The 20,439-nt window shown below is 43.5% G+C and overlaps 2 protein-coding genes across 4 annotated transcripts; one reads left to right on the top strand and one right to left on the bottom strand.

Annotated features, from left to right (window-relative positions):
* Positions 1-475: 475 nt before the first annotated feature.
* Positions 476-10,849, bottom strand: LOC119382758 (60S ribosomal protein L21). 2 transcript variants are annotated; one of them, XM_037650595.2, is made up of 5 exons: positions 10,758-10,849; positions 10,389-10,525; positions 7,836-7,948; positions 7,587-7,737; positions 476-596 (listed from the first exon to the last, which is right to left on the bottom strand). In XM_037650595.2, the coding sequence occupies exons 2-5, from the start codon at positions 10,515-10,517 to the stop codon at positions 504-506; spliced, it is 486 nt and encodes a 161-aa protein (XP_037506523.1). In that variant the 5' UTR covers positions 10,518-10,525; positions 10,758-10,849; the 3' UTR covers positions 476-503. The 2 variants fall into 2 exon arrangements, with proteins under 2 accessions (XP_037506523.1, XP_037506524.1); XM_037650596.2 differs by lacking the exon at positions 10,758-10,849 and adding an exon at positions 10,680-10,752.
* A 151-nt stretch (positions 10,850-11,000) lies between these two features.
* On the top strand, positions 11,001-19,451 carry LOC119382757 (coiled-coil domain-containing protein 169). 2 transcript variants are annotated; one of them, XM_037650594.2, is made up of 7 exons: positions 11,001-11,145; positions 11,211-11,296; positions 11,373-11,486; positions 14,662-14,708; positions 16,645-16,743; positions 16,840-16,994; positions 18,193-19,451. In XM_037650594.2, the coding sequence occupies exons 1-7, from the start codon at positions 11,072-11,074 to the stop codon at positions 18,344-18,346; spliced, it is 729 nt and encodes a 242-aa protein (XP_037506522.1). In that variant the 5' UTR covers positions 11,001-11,071; the 3' UTR covers positions 18,347-19,451. The 2 variants fall into 2 exon arrangements, with proteins under 2 accessions (XP_037506522.1, XP_037506521.1); XM_037650593.2 differs by having other exon boundaries at positions 18,178-19,451.
* Positions 19,452-20,439: the final 988 nt, after the last annotated feature.

The following is a 20,439-nucleotide window of genomic DNA, read 5'->3' as shown; positions in this document are numbered from 1 at the left end:
GGAGAGCACGTTTTGCTGTCAAGCCGACTTGCAGAACAGAAGCTGCGTCGGCACCGTGCATGGCATCATGGCTTACTCGGCAAGCATGCGCGAGCGCTGTTTATTCAGCGTAAAAACTCTTGGTCCGTGGTTGTAACTTTGACAGCCCCAAGATCAAACTGCACATGTTTTCACGCGCCGGCAATACGACTGCCGGTGATAAGACGCCCCCAAACCCTTGACCCTGGCGCAGTTTGGTGCAATTTTCGTCGATATTATCAGGATGATGCAGTATATACAATTTGGCGCACTTTGGCGCAGTTGGCGCAGGAGTGGAATCACTGCATAGAAAGTGTTACATCCACAACTTGCACTCAAGATTTCAACGTGGATGAACTTTTCACAATGCATGGCCATCAGCTCCTTGTTGAGTGCAGTTTCCATATTTGGAACACGTGAGCGGTGTGTTTCAACAAAAAAGTCAACAAACAGAATACCCAGTCGACCTGGCTTTATTTGGAAGTCTAGGCAATGAATTCGTATGGGATGGGCTGGAGCAACTCTGGTTCCTGCTTGCCGTTGAGCTTCACAAAGTGTGCTGGCCTGGGACCTTGGGGCTGCAAATAAAACACACACACGCATATAATTTAATCTTCACACTTGTCTATCGCACTGTCAGTGTTGAGTCGTTATACTGTTCTTGCACACAGTTTAATAAAACTTCCCAGTAGTGAAAGTGATGATGATGATGGTAGATTTTAATGGCGCAAGGGCAACTCAGGCCAATGAGTGCCAAACAGCGATTTGGCGCCAAACCGCTGTGTTCACGTAAGAATCACTAATCAGTATATAGTTACCATTTCACAATAGCGCAATTTTACTGCTGGTAACAGCTTGGTAAACTAGTAAAGGTGAAAAAAAGACAGACCGGTTGCAACCCCTTGGGAATTTCCCCCGCCAGATCACCATGCCGTTTTTAATTTTAAGGGTGTCTGCTCAGGCCAAGCTAATTATTTGTCACTAAATATGGACCACAGTTAGTTCTAAGGGAGCAATAGACTGAACATGGCAAGTTTTGGGAACTTCTACAGAGCCAATGTAGCCTAAACTTGGGAAATCACATTGACATCCACAATCAAGTCGACGTTGATTGTTGAACAAGTGGCCCAGAAACCTCGTAGTGCTGCTTTTATGCCAAGGAAGTGCTTATTTTGAAATAAAATCACATTTTAGTGGTCCACATCGCGTCAACGCACTTCAAATCACCCGCCTGAAAGTGGTATTTCGCACGTCACTGTTGACATGCGCAACGTTGCCCACCTTTACTGCGCGGTGGCGTGCACCATTTGGGCATCTGGCAACATCACATGCATGCGGTACTTTGTCGAACTTTCTGTCAGAGCGACTTTCACGAGCGTACAAAACTCATGCGGCAGTACGGCAAAAACTGAACTTTTGAACCGCGTGCGCCGTTCCCCATGGCAACGCCAAAGAGGTTTTTTTCATGAATCAAACAGAAACAAACCAGCATTTTATTACGTCTCTTGATGCATGGAAGGTTCTTTTTTATTGCAGCTAGTATGATTACTAGTGATTAATTGTATTCAGACTCTCCCACGTCATCGGGATCACTTCCAAAATGTCCCACTCGTGGCGCTCATCGTGTTGAGACATTAGCTTAATTTCTCGGTAAGTAGGGCACTGCTGTTGATAATACTGCTGTTTTAGACGTTGTCATACATTGAGCTTTCACTCTGACAAATTGTTATTTGCCTTTAGTGTCCCTTTAATTAGAAATGAACTTTGAGCTAGATTTTCTCTTCTAACCCAATTGTGATCGTGAGATCACAATGGTTTTAGATGAACAATTTATCAGTCTAAACTGACTGTGTTTCTATATAGCATCCCTCTAAAGTGAGAAGCCAAATGCCCAAAAATAATTGCAACAGTGAACAAAAGTGCAGTAAAAAGCACTGGAAAATGTTTTTTTAAAGGGATACTGAACAAAAATTTGAAAAAGCTACGAAAACACTTGCATTCGACTCGAACGACACCACTGTTCCTATAAACAGCGTTTATTTCACGTAATTTCGAGCAGTTGGCTGTATTTTTAGTGGATTGTGAGAGCGCGGCGGCTGCACGCCAGTGCGCTTGTCGACGGCCGTGACGTCGAATGCTCCAGCGAGAGGGGGGCAACCGGCACGCTCTCTCCTGCCCTGTTACTTCCCTTTCTCCACCTCTCCTCTCAAGAACACCTTCCCGACCGTGAGAACACGTTTTCAGAGAGACGCGCGGCAGCGGGTGGCGGCTTGCGATGTCGATTGGTAAGCGATTTTGCAGCGAGCACGGTTGGCGAGTCAGTATCCGCCGAGTTTCGCGTCACTTCCTCTCTAGTTCGCGGCGCGGCCGCTAGACGCGCCAATTTGCGAAAAATGCATTAAATTCATTATTTTCTGCTAGTCTCTGGCTGAAATGAAGGTTGTTTCAACAAATTTCAGCACCCAATCTTTCAATTGGGCCATTTATCTCGGCAGCGAAAATTTTGTTCAGTATCCCTTTAAATAGGGTTGCATTAAGGGGGGAGGAAAGGAGATGATTTTCAAGGGCTCGTTTTATCTTTGTTAGACACAATATTAAGGAGAACTAACAGACAATAACGCCAAGGAAAGTATAGGGGGTGTGATCTGTAGTATTTAGAATATAAATGTGAAGAAAGTAAAGTGGACGAAAAGATGACTTGCCGCCGGCAGGGACCGAACCTGCGACCTTCGAATAACGCGTCCGATGCTCTACCACTGAGCTACGGCGGCGGTCATCCTCCCGTCCACTTTGTGGGGTATATATGTTGATTTAAACCTAGGAGTGTTAGTCAGCGCCAATCGCAGCCATGGCGGCGAGTGTGGAACACTTTTTTTGCCTATTGGCGTCACGTAGCACGTGATCTTTTTACGAGCTGGCAGCTGACCAATAATCCCTCGCATACTACCTGAAGGCATCAAGTCTGCCAGGACGAGACCCTTGCTATGAATGAAGGAAAGGAGATGATTTTCAAGGGCTCGTTTTATCTTTGTTAGACACAATATTAAGGAGAACTAACAGACAATAACGCCAAGGAAAGTATAGGGGGTGTGATCTGTAGTATTTAGAATATAAATGTGAAGAAAGTAAAGTGGACGAAAAGATGACTTGCCGCCGGCAGGGACCGAACCTGCGACCTTCGAATAACGCGTCCGATGCTCTACCACTGAGCTACGGCGGCGGTCATCCTCCCGTCCACTTTGTGGGGTATATATGTTGATTTAAACCTAGGAGTGTTAGTCAGCGCCAATCGCAGCCATGGCGGCGAGTGTGGAACACTCTTTTTTTGCCTATTGGCGTCACGTAGCACGTGATCTTTTTACGAGCTGGCAGCTGACCAATAATCCCTCGCATACTACCTGAAGGCATCAAGTCTGCCAGGACGAGACCCTTGCTATGAATGAAGGAAAGGAGATGATTTTCAAGGGCTCGTTTTATCTTTGTTAGACACAATATTAAGGAGAACTAACAGACAATAACGCCAAGGAAAGTATAGGGGGTGTGATCTGTAGTATTTAGAATATAAATGTGAAGAAAGTAAAGTGGACGAAAAGATGACTTGCCGCCAACAGGGACCGCCGGCGGTAAGTCATCTTTTCGTCCACTTTACTTTCTTCACATTTATATTCTAAATACTACAGATCACACCCCCTATACTTTCCTTGGCGTTATTGTCTGTTAGTTCTCCTTAATATTGTGTCTAACAAAGATAAAACGAGCCCTTGAAAATCATCTCCTTTCCTTCATTCATAGCAAGGGTCTCGTCCTGGCAGACTTGATGCCTTCAGGTAGTATGCGAGGGATTATTGGTCAGCTGCCAGCTCGTAAAAAGATCACGTGCTACGTGACGCCAATAGGCAAAAAAAGAGTGTTCCACACTCGCCGCCATGGCTGCGATTGGCGCTGACTAACACTCCTAGGTTTAAATCAACATATATACCCCACAAAGTGGACGGGAGGATGACCGCCGCCGTAGCTCAGTGGTAGAGCATCGGACGCGTTATTCGAAGGTCGCAGGTTCGGTCCCTGCCGGCGGCAAGTCATCTTTTCGTCCACTTTACTTTCTTCACATTTATATTCTAAATACTACAGATCACACCCCCTATACTTTCCTTGGCGTTATTGTCTGTTAGTTCTCCTTAATATTAAGGGGGGAGGTGGCATTGAAAAAAAAACTTTTTTGTTTGTTGACCTAGAGCAATGAAATTTGGCATGCATACTAATAAGTGTCTTGTATAGGGAAATATGCAGTTTCATCATGATACCTTGAGTAGTTCTCAAGTTACATCATGCTACATGGTCCAATTATATGGTCTGCTTGTGGAAAGCCTAGCGCTGTAACAAAACATGCCAGGAAGCTGCAAATGGTGTTGATCTTTACTCAAAAGAAGACTACAGGGTATGACACTCTCAGAATTGTTTAGTAAATTCTCTTTTTTTTTTTTAGAGATCATCATGGCTGCTGACACACATTGTCAGAAACAGTGTCATGGACAAATCATCATCTAGAAAAATAACTGGGCCATAAACAAGAAATTGAAGAATGTCATACCCACAAGCAGTGTTCAGGGATTCAGGAAAAAGAAACAGAATCAAAATCGGTCCAGTCATTCCGGTGCTACTCTTTCCACGAGCAATGCACAATGTCCAAAACACACTTGTGAGAAAAAGCCTATCAAAGTTTTCGAAGTTGTTTACATTTGTTAGAAGGCACCAGCACTGTAGTCCTTGGTGTTCTTGTGTAGAGGCAACCTTTTGCGTCTCTGCCCTTTCACTTCATGCATGTGCGATGACTTCCTTGCTCGCTGAGCGTCTTTTTAGCAGCCCTGTGGAGGGTAAGGGCCCCAGGTTGCACACCCATTGCAGCACAAATCTTGGTGTAAGCTTGAAAGTTGCCTGCATTGTACCTAGCAACTGCCTCATGGACTGCTACTTCCACAGTGAAGTGGGAGGCATGCTGCTGCTTAGAAATTAGTGACCAAATCACCAAGTGAAGGCTTTCAGCGGCATTTTGTGTCTTGTTGCCACTGCAATGAGCCTGCAGTAGAGGGTCAGACAGGCGTTGGTACACTGGCCGCAACGTTTCAACAACTTTGTTGGGCAGGTTATACGTGTGTGGAAGTTGTGGCTTCCCCTCTGCCTCTACTGCACGGTGCCTGCACCAGCTGCGGGCACCGGAAGGACAGAGCTCTTGATGAGGTTCTGCATCTGTCGATGAAACATTATGAAAGGTGGCCATCACTGCTTTCTTCATATCTTCGACGTCCGTGTTGCTTCGCAGTGCTAGGCCATAATAGCTGGTGAGCCTTTTGATCAAGTCCTGCGTCAGGCCAATGTTGTCACGGATAGCCATGCCATAACAACTAGTCAGTCTTTTAATCAGGTCTTCAGTCAGGCTGCCCCATCCTCCTAGTCTATCCTTCTTGCTTCTTGACACGTGTTGGAGAGCTGTACCCATCCCCTCTTTGACATGATTTATACAGTCTTCTTTAGCCAGTGGAATAAATCTGTATGTTCTTTCTTCAGAGTGTGGGAAGTATCACTGTCTTCATCACAAACAATGCATGCGTACCGGAGGTCATTCTTTCCAGTGACCTTCTGAATAAAATTAAGGTAGGGGCATTCAGTACCAACTTTCTTATTCCTTCGTAGGTTTTGATGAAAATTGGCACAGTTATTGCAAACATTTCTGGGATCAAATATCTGAGCAGTTTATTCAATAACGCGAGTTGGTCAGATATAAATTCAACTCCCTGCTTCACACACGCCACGCTCATTTGCAAACCCCGCCTGTGATGCGTTTCATCATCCACTCGGTCGCGGAAACGGTAATTTGCGAGGCATTCGTTATTTTCGAAGATTCATCAGAGCTAGCGGCGATACCAAGCACGAATCCAAACGTGCCTAAATTGCGTCACCAGCGCTTTCTTTCAAGCCGATGTACTCGGCCGCGGGGTCCGGGAAGTCGGCGCACGATATGCTGGCTGGCGGCATTCGGTGACAATGCACAATGCTCCTAGCCGCGGCGACGAAACATCGGCGCACATAACGTGCTTGGTCTCGCATTTTGCGGCGCCGACGCGCGAAATTGCTAGCCGCTGTTCCGAGCGGTAATGCGCGACGAGCTTGGCCGGGAGGTCCGCGATTCGTAAAATGTCCATCCGCACTTTCGAGGAGCCAGCGGACGATGCGATTTGCTGCTTGTGACGAAGCACAGTGCGGCTTGTCCGCTAGCGCGATGTCCTTGCCCGCAAAGTTCGGATTCGTCTCGTAAACCAGCGCCGTGAGCGGAGTTAGGCCTAGCCACGACTCCGAGCAGTAAGCTCGGTCGCGGTGTGCGTGGCCGCGGTGCCCGATGTTTCAAAGCAAGTCATGTTCGATCGCGAGTACAAAGAGTAGTAGCGCGAAGTTATTCGTCTCGGAGTACAAAGTGCTGACAAGCTGAACTTCTACCCGAGACGCGCATCTGCGATGTTCGCGACGAGCGCGGCACGCTATCGTCTATCGTACACTGATGACTGCGCTTCCGCTTGCAGCTGTCAAACTACAGGGTAATCATATTCTAAATTATCGTCGACCCGTGCACACAGGACGAGTGAACGCGTCACTAAGTAGCGCGATTTTCGGCAGTCGTAACATCAGGTAACATCGCGACGCGTAAGCAGCAGACGGCTGTCCTCTCGGAGCGAGCATCGGACCAATGACGAGGCGTGCTGGAGCAACATGGCGGACGCGGCCAATCGGAGGCCTCGAAACGACCTTCAGAGATTTGCTTTTTGTGCGCTTGTTTTCAAAGGGAGGAGCCAGCTGAGGCGGGGAATTCGAAAACGAAGAAATGTTCTTTACGGCGAGCTCAAAATGACGGCGCCCGGTTGTGCCGTTGCGGAGCAAGACTTTTTTGAAAACCACCGTTTTTTTGCGATCTCCACAATAATTTTCGCCAACTCGGCACGTGTAACAAATTTTTTAAAGCACTTCTAGGTGGTTTTCAGTGAAGATATTTTGGAATCAGATAGAAAAAGGGCTACAGAAACTGAAAATGTGATTTTCAAAAAATCGATTTTTTTGCCATTTTGCGCGATACGAAAGCCGCGTCCCCCCTTAAATGGCTGGTCCAGTAGCCACAACGTAAGAAAAGCACGACTGATGAGCAAAATGAAACTTATATTGGAGCAGATAGTGTTGCGGGTCATGGACCTGCTAGCATCAGAGTCACCGGTCTGCAGACGTGAAGGTAATTTGACCCCCCCCCCCCCCCCCCCAGTCATTGTTTTCCCGTTTATTTTCTTTCCGCAAGCTTAAAGTTTCTGGAAGGAACTCTAGCTGAAGCAATTTTTTCTGCAAGCTTAAAGTTTCTAGAAGTAAGTCTAACTGAAGCAACAACCATGGCAAACCAGTTCACGAGAGATGTTTAGATAGTCCTGTCATAAACATTGGTTCACTTGCAAGCTACAGCTCCATAATGCCACTAGTTGCACTCCAAGCAAGATTGCACAAAACCATGCAAAAAAAAAAAAAAAAAAAAACACCTGTCGCTTGCAGGAGATCCGAATTCCAGCCTTCTTGGCCTCAGCACGGAGCTCACGGTTCTTCTTTGCCCTCTCCAGGAAGTCCTGACGGCACTTGGAGTGCTTCACATGCTCAACACGCACGTTGATGCGCTTGGGGATGACGCGATGCCTGCATCAAAAACTGTTCGCATGACTTCAACTGTTCCCTCCTTCACACGGCAAGGCAGTTTGCTGTGCGTTACAAACACAAATAACAGAGCAGCATACCTGACACGCTTGTTGACAGTAACACCAAGGGCGCGGGGAGTCACATTGAAGACCCGGCCAGTCTTTCCGTGGTAGAACTTGTGTGGCATGCCTTTTTGGAAGGCTCCATTGCCCTGCGTAGTAAGGTTCACAGCCAATGCTCAAAACCCTTGAATATGTTGGAGCAAATGTCTTTCAGGGCGTTAAAAACCTAAGCACAAAAATAGGCAACAAATGATCTGAATAAAACACACCAATACATAACTTGCAAGTACGCCACACTGCGGAACTCTGGGATACGATCTCGGCATGGCCCGCCATTACCGAGCACATGGCAGCCGACGACACAGAGTCAAGCTGTGCGGCTCTCGCATTTCCCGTCAACACCATACGAGAAATAAGAGTAAATCAGATTAAAAAAGAACCAGATGCGGGGACGTACTGTTTGCCAAACGTGATCACAAACCCGTGCGACCACACAAAAGAACTGTCCGAGAAGCAGGGCGCATGGCTTATGCGCGCATAAACAGGAAGGACCTCAAGACATTGAACAACGTTCATGTGTGCAGGCGTCAGTTCATAACAAGCAAGTTATGTTTCCAAATTTCATGCAAAGTTGTTTCACCCGTTATGTGCGACACCATGAACTCTGACACTGCAGACATTAAAGGGGTATTCAGACGGGGGAGAAATGCTCGGGGGGTAAAGGCGGAGCCTAGTGACGTCAACTCGCGAGGAGAAGTCGCCACAAATGCCCCCCACTCACACGGACGGGGCGAACGGAGGGGGAGACCAGTGTTACCAGACTACTCCTGTGGCTTGTACCGCCCGTTTCACCAGCTGCTGACGACGATGACCCCAGCTACAGATGACCCCAACTGCAGACTGGACACCCACTGCCGCTCTCTGCAGGAGCAAGTGCAACAATGTGGCCAAACAAGAGCCAGAAATTCCGGGGGATTGTTTGTCCTTTCGGGGAAAACGTGAGGAGGCGCGGGGGGGGTCACGCCCACTCGCTAATCCGTGACATCGTGGTCACGTGATCCGCAACCCCCCCGTCTCCCCCGAGCATTCCTCCCCCGTCTGAATACCCCTTTAGGATCAGAGTTCCCCAGTCAACACTGCTTCACTGCAGGCTGCATAATTTCCCTGAACGATCCTTCAGCATAAGCGCAAGGCAAATGATAAGAACACGTGTACTACGCCAAACAATCCGCCATATGAACATAAACACGGCACGGTCACTGAGACATATGTGCTATATATGTGCTCCATTGGATCGGTGATGGCAGACAGAAGACAGGAACTGACGTCACTTGCAAGTTGTGTATAACTAACACACAACATTTATTTACCTAAATGCTACAAAGCCACAATTTCTATTAGATTTACTTTTATGCTCCCAAATTACCTACATCAGCCCTCATGTGTAAAAAAGCAATGACATTTTTAAACAGTTATCTCAGTGGTAGACCACTTGATACACCATTCTAGAACATTTATTGAAGGCTCCTTTCTAAAGCATACAGAAAATAAGATTTCAGTCAACAGACTCACACCTCAATGCTTTAACAGTTGCAGTCCATGGTCTGTGACAACACACTACATGCCATAAAAGATGCAGATCAGCATTAATTAGGGCGCACTTTAAGCCCTGTTTAGCATCTAACATTTTTACTCACTGAAAATTTATTAATCAATCTGAGGAATGAATAATGATGAGCAATTCGTAATTATGTTGTGACTGCATACACCTTAACATATCTGAAGTGTCTATTGGTGTGTTTCATTAATTTCTCCTAGCAGCCTGTCCCAATCCCAATTGTTTAATATTAGCAACTAGCCTGCTGGCCATAGGCCCAATTAAGCACTTTCTAACATTTAACTAATAACTGAATTATTGGAATTTACCAAAAGCTAGTCACATAATTAACTGGACTAAATTCCAATTCGCACTTTCAAACAAACTAACGGCAGAGGCAGTGTGGCTTGGAAAAGACTCATCCCGAATTTAGAATACCAGTGGGGAACGGTACACTTTTATATTTTTGGCCGACCTCAGTTACCATGGTTACTTTGGCCACTGTGATTATCAAATCTTCATAATGATCTACTTTGATATCCGGAATTGTGGTAGCTATCAGTATCGCAGCCGTCTACTGCGATTATGCATTTACAATTAGTAACAGAATTTCCTGCTGCCCGCACAGATAAGTGATTAAAGCATTTTAATGAAGACTACTAGTAATATAGCTATACACACACTAGTTTATAGTCGCCAAAACAAAAGCATGTTATGTGCCAGAAGAAGTACCCCCTTCCGGAAGAAATCTCCACTTTTTCGCAGTGAGTGCAGGCCCGTTCCTGGCATCACAAAGCCCCTTGCGTTCATGCGTGAACTAAGAAAGCGCGTGCGCGGGACGAAAATGAAAAGTGATGGCAAGAAAGCGTTCACCGCTTTAAGTACGGCAGCGACAGCTCATCAACGTCGTGAAAATTATTCCAAGATGCTGCATCGAGAGACGGCAAAACAGGCCGGGACGTGAAATGTTCAATGCCGGCACCCGCACTCACCTTGATGTCTACATAGTCTCCCCTCTTGTAGACCCGCAGGTATGTGGAGAGGTGTTCCACCCCATGCTTCCTAAAGCCCCTCGCAAAGAGGTATCTCGTTCCTCTCCGGTAACCCTTGGTGTTCACCATGGTTCAACCTGTACGGAGCAAAGCAAAGCCGTATGTAACGAGGCCTAGCTGCACACGCCAGCCGTCACAACACGTGCGCCAGATCAGCGACTTGACAGGCGCGCACATGCGATTCTCCGCACAGTGAAACCGATGCTAAAGCACTATAGCTAGAGATCTTACAGAAACTTGACGAAAGAGTGATGTATATTTCTCGTAATAAACGTAAAACACCACGATGAACGAAACGTGGCTACGTACTGCTGTGAGGGGATAATCCGAAAAGAGACCTCCGCAGCAAATTATCACAGATTTTTATATTTGTACTATTACCTAATATATAATAATTTTAATAAATTAAATTATTTTATTTACTATTTTACTGCCCACTTTTTATTTTGTTTAAATTAAGTATGTTATTTTTACATAACAGCCCGCAGTTAATCCCATAACGACCGTGCCTAGCAACATGCCTAGCAACCAATGACGCCTAGCAACAATCATCTTAGCAACGGTTGTCACTGTCAACAAACAATTCGCTTTCTCGCTCGGCGAAAGCGTCGCGCACTTTAGAAATGAGACTTTCGCCCGAAATCGACGCTGAAATCAAGCGTCTTAAGTCCGAAATCGAAAACGAGGAGAAGATGAAGTGCGCTCTGAAGTTATAACGAAGAACAAGCGGCGTGTTTATAACTGCTATACTTTCTTTTCCAGGCACATGCTCGAACAGAGCATCAACGATCTCTGCAAGACTGTAGAGGCTCTCGAAGTTCAGTCGCAGAGCGCTGACGTCAGTGACGGTTGGTACATTCTTATGTGTTCGTTTTGTCTCTTGTTGTACTCGCTGACCTTATTTATGTATTTTTTTCCACACAGAGGATGAATGGAAGGTGCGGTATTATACTCAAGTTGAAGTGAACGAGCAATTGGAGCACCAGCGCGATTGGCTGAGAAGCAGGGCAGAGGCTGCTCGTGTGAACAACAAGGAAGGTAAAAAAATGGAAAAGCTACAGCCATACATTTATGGTTACAGTGAACTGTAGTTATGATTACGAAGCCGAGCAAAACTAGAAAGTTTAGAATTAAGTCTAAAATTAAAGACTACTGGTCAACATATATGATTTCATGCTTTTTTTTCCAATTTTTTATAAAGACCGCTTGTTTTCTTCTGATTTCGTTTATTGCATCTATTAGGTAAATTATTTGCTTTAAAAATTACGCATTTTGGCAAGTGTCATGATCCAGGGAAAGCGAGAAGTTTAGGTCTTCAAAAAGAAAGAACGAGGAAAAAAAAACAGTGCAATCTGCAAAGAAATGTTTGGTCATCCATAGTGTGCATCAACAGTGTACTCGAACCTTGTTCCAGCATTACTGCCCAATTAAAACAATCCGCATAAATACCATATACAGTGATGGACGCGACATTTTGCTTTTTGGAGCAGATTCTGGAGCAGAAAACATGCTGCTTTGGAGCAGCAATTGGTGTTTTTGGAGCTGACGGCAAAATATTCCGCGCGAATCCTGGAGTTTAAACCATCATTGAAGCACTTCACACACATTATTATTTATTATTAAACATAATACACATACAATAATCAGTGAACTGAGATAACTGATATTTATTCTCCAACCAAAGTTACGAAGACACATAAAAACCCGACGTTTCGGAACCAGCTCGGTTATTGCAAGAAACATAATTAAGCAGATGGATGGTCACTGAACACTAAGAAAGATGAGCTATGTATTTAAAATGCCAGTACTTGTGGCACAAATTATATAAAAGCTGAATGCAAAATGATAAAAGTAACCACAATCACATATGACCATCACCAAAGAAGCAGTTTATAAATGGTACGAGATCAAAACAACCTGATATTTTCATACATCACCAAAATAGCCTGCAGTGAAAATTAAAAAGAAAGCAACTAAATGAGCTAGCTATGCACTTAAAATGCGTGTTCTTGTGGCATAAACAAGGTAAAAGCTGATAAAGCGATAAATGTAAGTCACACATCACATTTGTAACAGCGACAGTTATTAATCAGTATGATATTGAACTAATCTCGCACACATTTCACCAAAGTAGTCTGCTTGTCAGGTACAAATATATATTGCTAAATGAGATATATATTGACAATGCTAGTATGCAGCTAGTATATATGCGGTGTACTAGGATGATAGTATACAGCTTGCTTTTGGTTTTGTTTAGGCTCGCTGGATGATCACACGGTTAAAGTTCATTGTTTTCAGCTTCCCAGTGCCATTTCGGAGCAGATTCGGAGCACTTACTAACAAAAATTACAGTTCGGAGCAGCACAGAGCAGCAGTTTGGAGCAATTGGAGCAGCACTTCCATCACTGCATATATATCAAAACAGCTGATTTCAACAACTTCCGATAATGGTTAATAGAGCACATAAGTTCTCTATTGATTGTATATTCTCAATGCATGAATGAGGTGATCAACAGCGCTGCAGTAATCACATAAAGCTAATTTATTCATGTGCTCACTTAAAAATGCATACATTATTTTGAATAAATATATATTATATATCAATTTACATGCCAGATTCCATATTATATAATACAGAACCTGGCATGTAAATTATTAAATCACAAAACCTAATCTAAACATTTTTTTTTATCTGCACTCATACTGCTGTGCTGTTTCTGGCCAGTGTACATAGAAGATAAAACCGTAACAAAATTATCTACATATTTGCGTGCAGATGCACAACAGACAATATGTACATTTGTAAGTGAGCACATAAACAAATTAGTTTTATCTGATTACTGCAGCAACGTTCATAACCTCACTCATGCACTTAAAGTGATACAATTAATAGAGCACATATGTGCTCTATTCATTTTTATGAAGTGGCTGAATTCAGCCATTTTGGCACATATAGTGTTTATGCTGATTGTTTTAAATAGGCTTTTTGTAGTGGAGGCACACCATTTACGGGGTTCTTTAATGTTGCCTAAATCTGTTGCAAGCACACATGTATTTTTTGCATTCTGAGTTCAAGCCTTTGGCTTTGAGCTGAGTAATGCTACTCCATAGCTTGTACAAAGTGCAGATGGCATGAATGGTCAAAATGTGCCTACTTTTGAAATTCAGGCTCCATATGATGACTAACACCATCATAAGGTGGTGCCTCTAACCCAAGGCATCACTGATACATTTGATATCGCATGTGAACAATGAAACTGCCTCTCTTCTTTCCACCACTGAACCCAGCAGTGGCTAGATATTAACTCATGTAGAAGGTTTACCCAATGTGCAGCTCTCACTCTGCTGCCACTTCAAGTGCTGGTTTATGTAATGCCAGGGAATTGCACAGGGTCGAAAGAGCTAGGGTGCCAGCATCACAAACTACAGGTCTGCTGCATAGCTGGGTGACAGGAAACGTGACAGAGGAGATATTTCTTTTTTTACATGCTGTATATCTAAGCTCAAGTGGACTTGTGCTCTACTTTATAGGAAAATTGTTGTGCATGCACACAGGGCCGTACCCAGGAATTTTTTTCGGGGGGTGTTTGTGTGTAGAACGGCTCACTTTGGCAACTGGTGGTCGCTGTGAATGCATGCAAATATTTTAGTGTCACCCGAAAAGTTAAGCGTGAAAAAATTTTGGGGGGTGTCAGAACCCCCTCAACCCCCCTTTAGATACGGCCCTGCATGCACATACACACAAGCTTGGTGCTTGATTTTAACTCTTGTTATTCATCCAACTTTTTACTCAGCTTGAACAATTTGAACAGACATTTGAGGTCCTTAGTACTTTTAATGAATATCAGTAAACTGGATATTAAAGAAGTGTATGATCTCATCACTTGAGGTCTAGCTGCACAGAGCACTACTGAAGAAAAGAGTTGATAAGCTCTTCAACTGTGCAAATGGCATTCGTGTAGTCCTTTGCAAAGTCATTGCTCGGCCTCCATGTGTTCAGTAATTTATTCTTATTAAATATGTTATGCAGTTTTTCATAATGTTGCTGTTTTCTTCGTGCCTCTTTCTGCAGCTTGGGAAGTACCATAGAAGGAATGCTCCTAGCTCTAGCAGCAATTTAACATGCCATTTCCTGCTTTGTCTTAAATACCCAACTGAATGCAAGTTTGTTACTTTTGCTGAAGCTATAAGTGGTTTCCTGTTTTCTGTACAGGCCTGACCGAGTATCTCGCTGATCTTGACTTGGACAGCCTGACAGAGGCAAGTGGAACTTTTGCACCTATTGAGATGTTTAGTCAACTCTAAGTGTTTATAGGGTATAGCTTCAGCAAAAGAGCTGAAGTTCCGTGTATGTTTTTATTGTACCCTGTAAGAGATGCACAACACTGTATTTGCAGTACATACTACAGTGCACTGCAAACTTGCAAGGGCTTTGCGAAAAATTTTTTTTTTAGATGCGAAACAGCTTTTGCGCTGGGCTTTGTCCGTAGTTCCGTTGGCGACCGTCCTCTTTATTAAACCTACCATAGGCATCTGTAACATATTGAGCGCGCGCTCGCGCCAACGAGAAGTCTTCTTCGTCTTGCTCTTCGACCATCTTGATGATGATACGTGCAGAGCGTGCACTCGTGCCAAGGAGAAGTCTTCTTCGTTTTGTTCTTCGACTGCCTGTACGATGATACGTGCAGAGCACTTTAGGGGCCCGGGCTGCCGTATGCTGTCCTAGCATGGCGTAACACAGACAAAACCATGTGTGCTGGCACGTGCTAGTGCGTTCGGGCCTGTGTAAGGGGCTGGGTAAGACGCTGTGACCTCTCCCCCTTACAGTCTCTCAGCAATCACATGGTGGTGCCAGGGAACGAGTTTCTGCAGATGCGCGATGAACCCGTGTGGCGTGCTCCAACAAGAGTTCGGGACGAGTAACAGCAACAGCAACTACAGTGAATTCGTGGTGTGCTCCACATGCAAGGACGCATTAAAATCGGGCAAGGTGCCCTTGATGAACAGAACTTTAAGTCGATCTATGTGCTCCTTCGCATCCCCACATGGTTCCCTTTAGTGAGAGGTGGTGAAATTTTTTTGCAAGCTTTGAAGGTAAAAGCATGCCGATGCTGCTTGGTGTCAGAACGTTTCTTTTTTTCTTAATGAGTACATCAGACTTCAACATAAGAAATTATTGGATGTACAAAAAGTAATATACTCTAGTAGAACTCACTGCTGGGCTAGTTGGTGCATGTCTAGAATCAATAGTCAACTTCGCGCCGAAATCAAGACCACACAGAAAGACGAAGGAACACATAGACAGGACGGGCGCTCACTTACAACTGTTTATTCCTCGACTAATAAAAGCTAATACTAAATCCACTTTTCACCAACGCATGCGCAATGTGCTTGTGCCTTTGTCTACTTAATCACGCTACCGAAGACTTTCTAGATGCCGCACTTCCGATTCATACAGGTTTATTAAAGTTTCGCTTATAAAATCACTACCCCTCTTCTTTATGAAAAACACCTCCGAAATTTCCCGTGCTACCTTGTTTTTGCTTCTTCCCAAGATCCGTATCTGCGTGAAGCATGGCGTGCATCCACATGATGTCACACGTGCACTTTTGTTGCAAAGTTGACTGATGATTCCGTACAAAAGTAAATTTTGATTGTTTCACATACATAATAAGCACATAATGAACACATGTTTATAAATAAATAAGGAATATATATATAAAGAAGGCATTTTATTTCATTAAAACGAGGCTTGAATGTACTGTGATAGCACTTTAAAAGCTCGAAATTAAGTTTTATGCGACAGTCTGTCCTTTCTTCTAGGCGTTTATCATTTCTGTCGTCCTTCTCACAATATTGTCGACAGGCCATCATCCTCATCATCTTGATGGCACAATCTAATGTAGCTTAACACAGCCTCCAGAAATTTTCACTGGTGAGCTATTGTGCAGAATGAATGCTTCGAAATTGGTACCATAGTTTCATGCACCCTTTGGAAGGGATAGCGTATACGTGTATAATTTGGAGGCCACAGCAGGCAATACTGTAGTGAACAAGGATAGCGTGCATTTCGCAAAGAAACTCACGAGAACATGGCAATGTGAGTTTACAGAGCCTGCTGTTACCATACTGTGCAAGTTCAACACAAGATGTATAGCTGAAATGTATAGCTTCTTTCTTTTCTCTCATTTTCTAGAATCAGCTGGTACGATACCTGAAACAGCTAGAGAAAGATAGAAACTCTGTGTACAACGAGATACGTGACACTGAGTGGAAGTTGGATCAAGAATCAAAGGTTGGGCGATTTCAGTTTTCTCACTGTACTTCGTTCATCTTTTGTCACTTGTTTTGTGCTTTAGTCCTTTCACAACAGGCACTTGTCTTCCCGCAGGCATTTCACAAGTTCAACGACACCAGAAAGGCCTACATGACTGAAATTACCGACGCTATGCTAAACTTGGAGTCACTCCGAAACCGCATAAAGATCGTCGACATGACCGACCCTAATCTGCTCCTGGGTAAATGTCCAAGGCACCTCAAGTATCTGTAAGTATCTCCTACAGCAACTGCCGAGAAAGTTTAAAAAAAGAAAAGGATCCGTCTTGAATGTAAGCTGCCTAGTGTTGCCATAGGTTCCACTGCAAAACCTCCACTATTTCCAGGAAGAAAGAGAAAGAAATGAGACATAGAAGGCAGCAAGGTTAACTATAAACAAACATCCTGTTTGGTGCCCCAATGTTGAAAGCAGGTAGAGAAGCACATGTGTATGAAGAAAAGCAAGAGCATACAGGCACAGACACGGAAAAAGAAATGTGGTTGTGTTATAATAGTTCAGCAAAGTTGCTCTAACTGATGAACTTTTGTGATAGTTTGTTGGTGTGAGGTCAACATGGGCTGGCATTCCAAAACTTTCTGCTCCCAGAGTAGCTGGTTGTTGAGGTGTACTATGTAGTCATGAGCAACTGTCGTTGCATGATCTAGTGAGGACAGTGCCAAAGAACATGTTTGAAGATACCTTCGCTGCCACTGTCATCACAGGCGGCACTGTCAATTGTCCCAATATGGCAAACAAACACATTCAGCAGAAATATTACACCGAGCCACAGTCAGCTGTCAGTTATTATATCAGTTGATATAGTCCAGATTGAATATAGGAGTTAGAGGAATAGGTCCAGCACATTTGTCTGCAGTTATTACAAGTGCAAGTAGCCTGGCCTGGTAAATACACTGCTTTTAGAGATACATCTACTTGGAAAAGGATTCAAAGCACGAGGGAGGCATGTTAGCTGAAACACAGTAGCGCTACATCCTGCGTTTTTTGAGTGTGCACACATCAGTATCTTCAGATATATGCCTGCTTGCTCCTTTTAGCTGTCTTTGTAGGGCATTTTACAATGTCCCAGTGCAAAGGTCATATTCCTATGTCATACATCATTGCTTCATCACGCGAAATATAATCGCATCGTAAGTACTGAACAGTGCAAATGTGGAGTTAACTCCATGAACATATTGCACGTGAAGGAATAAACCTGGCTTACTTACATCGTTACACACATTGTGTAACTGCCACTGCTGACCAGCCACCTATATCACAATAACAGTGATCACCACATTCAGTTAATACATTCAAAGACTGAGCTTATTTCATAAGCAGGTTGGCATGTCTCATTTTCGACCATTACTTGCTGTTGCACTATCCGACATGTTGTCATGACGTTAATGCTAGCAGACGTACTTCTCGCAGCAACATCCAGCCGGACCAACGAATCATTGACCCCCGAAAGGGACCCATCCGCAAAACTGCAGCTGTTCGCAGCCTGCCCAAGCTGGCCTCCCCAGACTCATCTCCTCAGGATGACAACGCAGAGCAGGCAGCATCCAGCAGCCCACAGGAATAGAGCCTCCTACTACGGATGCTGCTCTCTGAATCTTGTTGTTAAAGAGACGCTAAAGGGGAACAACAAATCAGTTTAGATTGATATTTTGTACTCTGAGAACTCTAAAGTTGTTAATTTCACCGTCATAGGTTTATTAATAGAGGAGAAAATCAAGGTCAAAGCTTTATTGTTAAATTTTGCGCCAAAATCTCCGCATGACGTCCTGGATTTCAAAGTCTATTTTTCATATTTTGGCGACATTTGCTCAATTAAACTTTCTGAAACTTGGTATGTTAAGTCTATGGCCTCCTCAGAGGTCAATGTACTTCATTTTTAATGGTTTAGAACTACCTAGGACATAGCAAATGCCACCAAAATTTATGACGTCACAGCGTTTGGTGCAGGAATTTCAAGGTCGCATTGCCACCGCGCTTCATTTTTGCGCGTTTTCTCCACTTACCAAGCATCTCCCCACAACAAATGTGGTAATTTTGGAATTGTACAAGAGCAATTTACTCATATAAGAAAAGTCTTTTTTCTCTTTAGTGCCCCTTTAAGTCTGTACTATGATAGAAGTTGCATCTGACATAACAAAAATCTATGTTATATCTAAGCCTGTAGCCGGGGGGTGGGGGGCTTGCCCGGCAATATGTGGTGCGTGAGCTTGCCACGGCAATATGTGTTGTGTGAGCAATGCTAAATTACAAACATTCCCTTTGGATGCTTGTTAAAATACAATCATGCCATCTGTGCGATTACACAAGATCAGCATGTTGGTTTGAAAGTAGCAGGCCAACGAAGCTGAGCAGCTGGCCAAGATACGAGCAACATTCAGAATGCAACACCTGGTATTATTCAGAATTACTCTTGCACAACATTAGACAATTTTCCTGCCACAATATATGTCTTGATAATCGAGTGAACAAATACTATACTTGCTTTATTATAACAGATATTGCATGTTGAATTTTCAGTTTCGGTATAGTGGTTTGATGCTCGTTCAAATAAAGCACGACTGGTGAAGTTTTAGATACGCTTTGTTAAATATAGTTTGTTATATGCGGTTATCTATATTAATATTCAACTCTGTTGCTGTTTCCATGAAAAGATACAATAAAAAAATAATAAAATAATAAAATAGAAGCCCAGATAGGCATTTATATTCTGAAATGGACACCTTGCCCACCCACCTGAAGAGGGTGTGTGTAGGCCCACCAAGAAGAAGGAAAAGAGAAAGGCAAAATGCATCACACAAGCGCATTATTACATACAAGAGCCCCAGAATGGCTCTATGCTTCCCATATTGATTCGAAGTCCAACCTTTTGATAATCAGAAGTCAGTGTGAGAAGAACACGGACTACCAAGCAGTCAAATTCACACTGAAAGCATACATTATATTGGATTCAACTAGCAGCGCAAGATGGGACAAGGCTTGTACGCATTACAAAAGTAATCGATTAGGATTTACTTCCTTAATAATGCAATTGATTACAGTTAACAATTACTGCCCCCAAAAAATGACTGAAGCATTTGTCAAGAGTAATTTATTACTTATGAATAACTTTTAAACTTTCACGAATGCAGCATGCAAAGTTAGCTGACCTGACGCGTTCTCTGAAGCCATTTTTTTCCTGTTCATGTATATATATATATATATATATATATATATATATATATATATATATATATATATATATACATATATATATACACACACACACATATATATAATATCTAGAAGGTGTTGCAGTTCATATTTTGTGCCAACTACTGCTTTTTTATATAGAAATGAAACATAATGAAAGCTCTGGACATGAAAAAATCGCAGAAATGCATGGAAACTTTCAAGTGTCAGTCCTGCAGGTTTCCATGTTACTGTCGAAGCTGGCGTAACTGCTTATGTCAACATAAATACCATTTGCTTATCATACAGCTAGCAGTGTCACCTATGAGTGAGTGGTTTGAATAGAGCTCCTCTCCAAGGCAAGTAGCAACCATAATTAAAGACTGTGGCTTAAGCAGATTAGTGGTTGACATAAGTAAATCTTTTTGAAATTGAATACAAGTCAACCAACCAAATGTTCATGTAGTGTTTCTAACATAATTAATTTGC

This window comes from Rhipicephalus sanguineus, chromosome 2 (genome assembly GCF_013339695.2).
Source record: "Rhipicephalus sanguineus isolate Rsan-2018 chromosome 2, BIME_Rsan_1.4, whole genome shotgun sequence".
NCBI classification, from domain to species: domain Eukaryota; kingdom Metazoa; phylum Arthropoda; class Arachnida; order Ixodida; family Ixodidae; genus Rhipicephalus; species Rhipicephalus sanguineus.
This window is presented reverse-complemented; position numbering and strand designations above follow the sequence as displayed.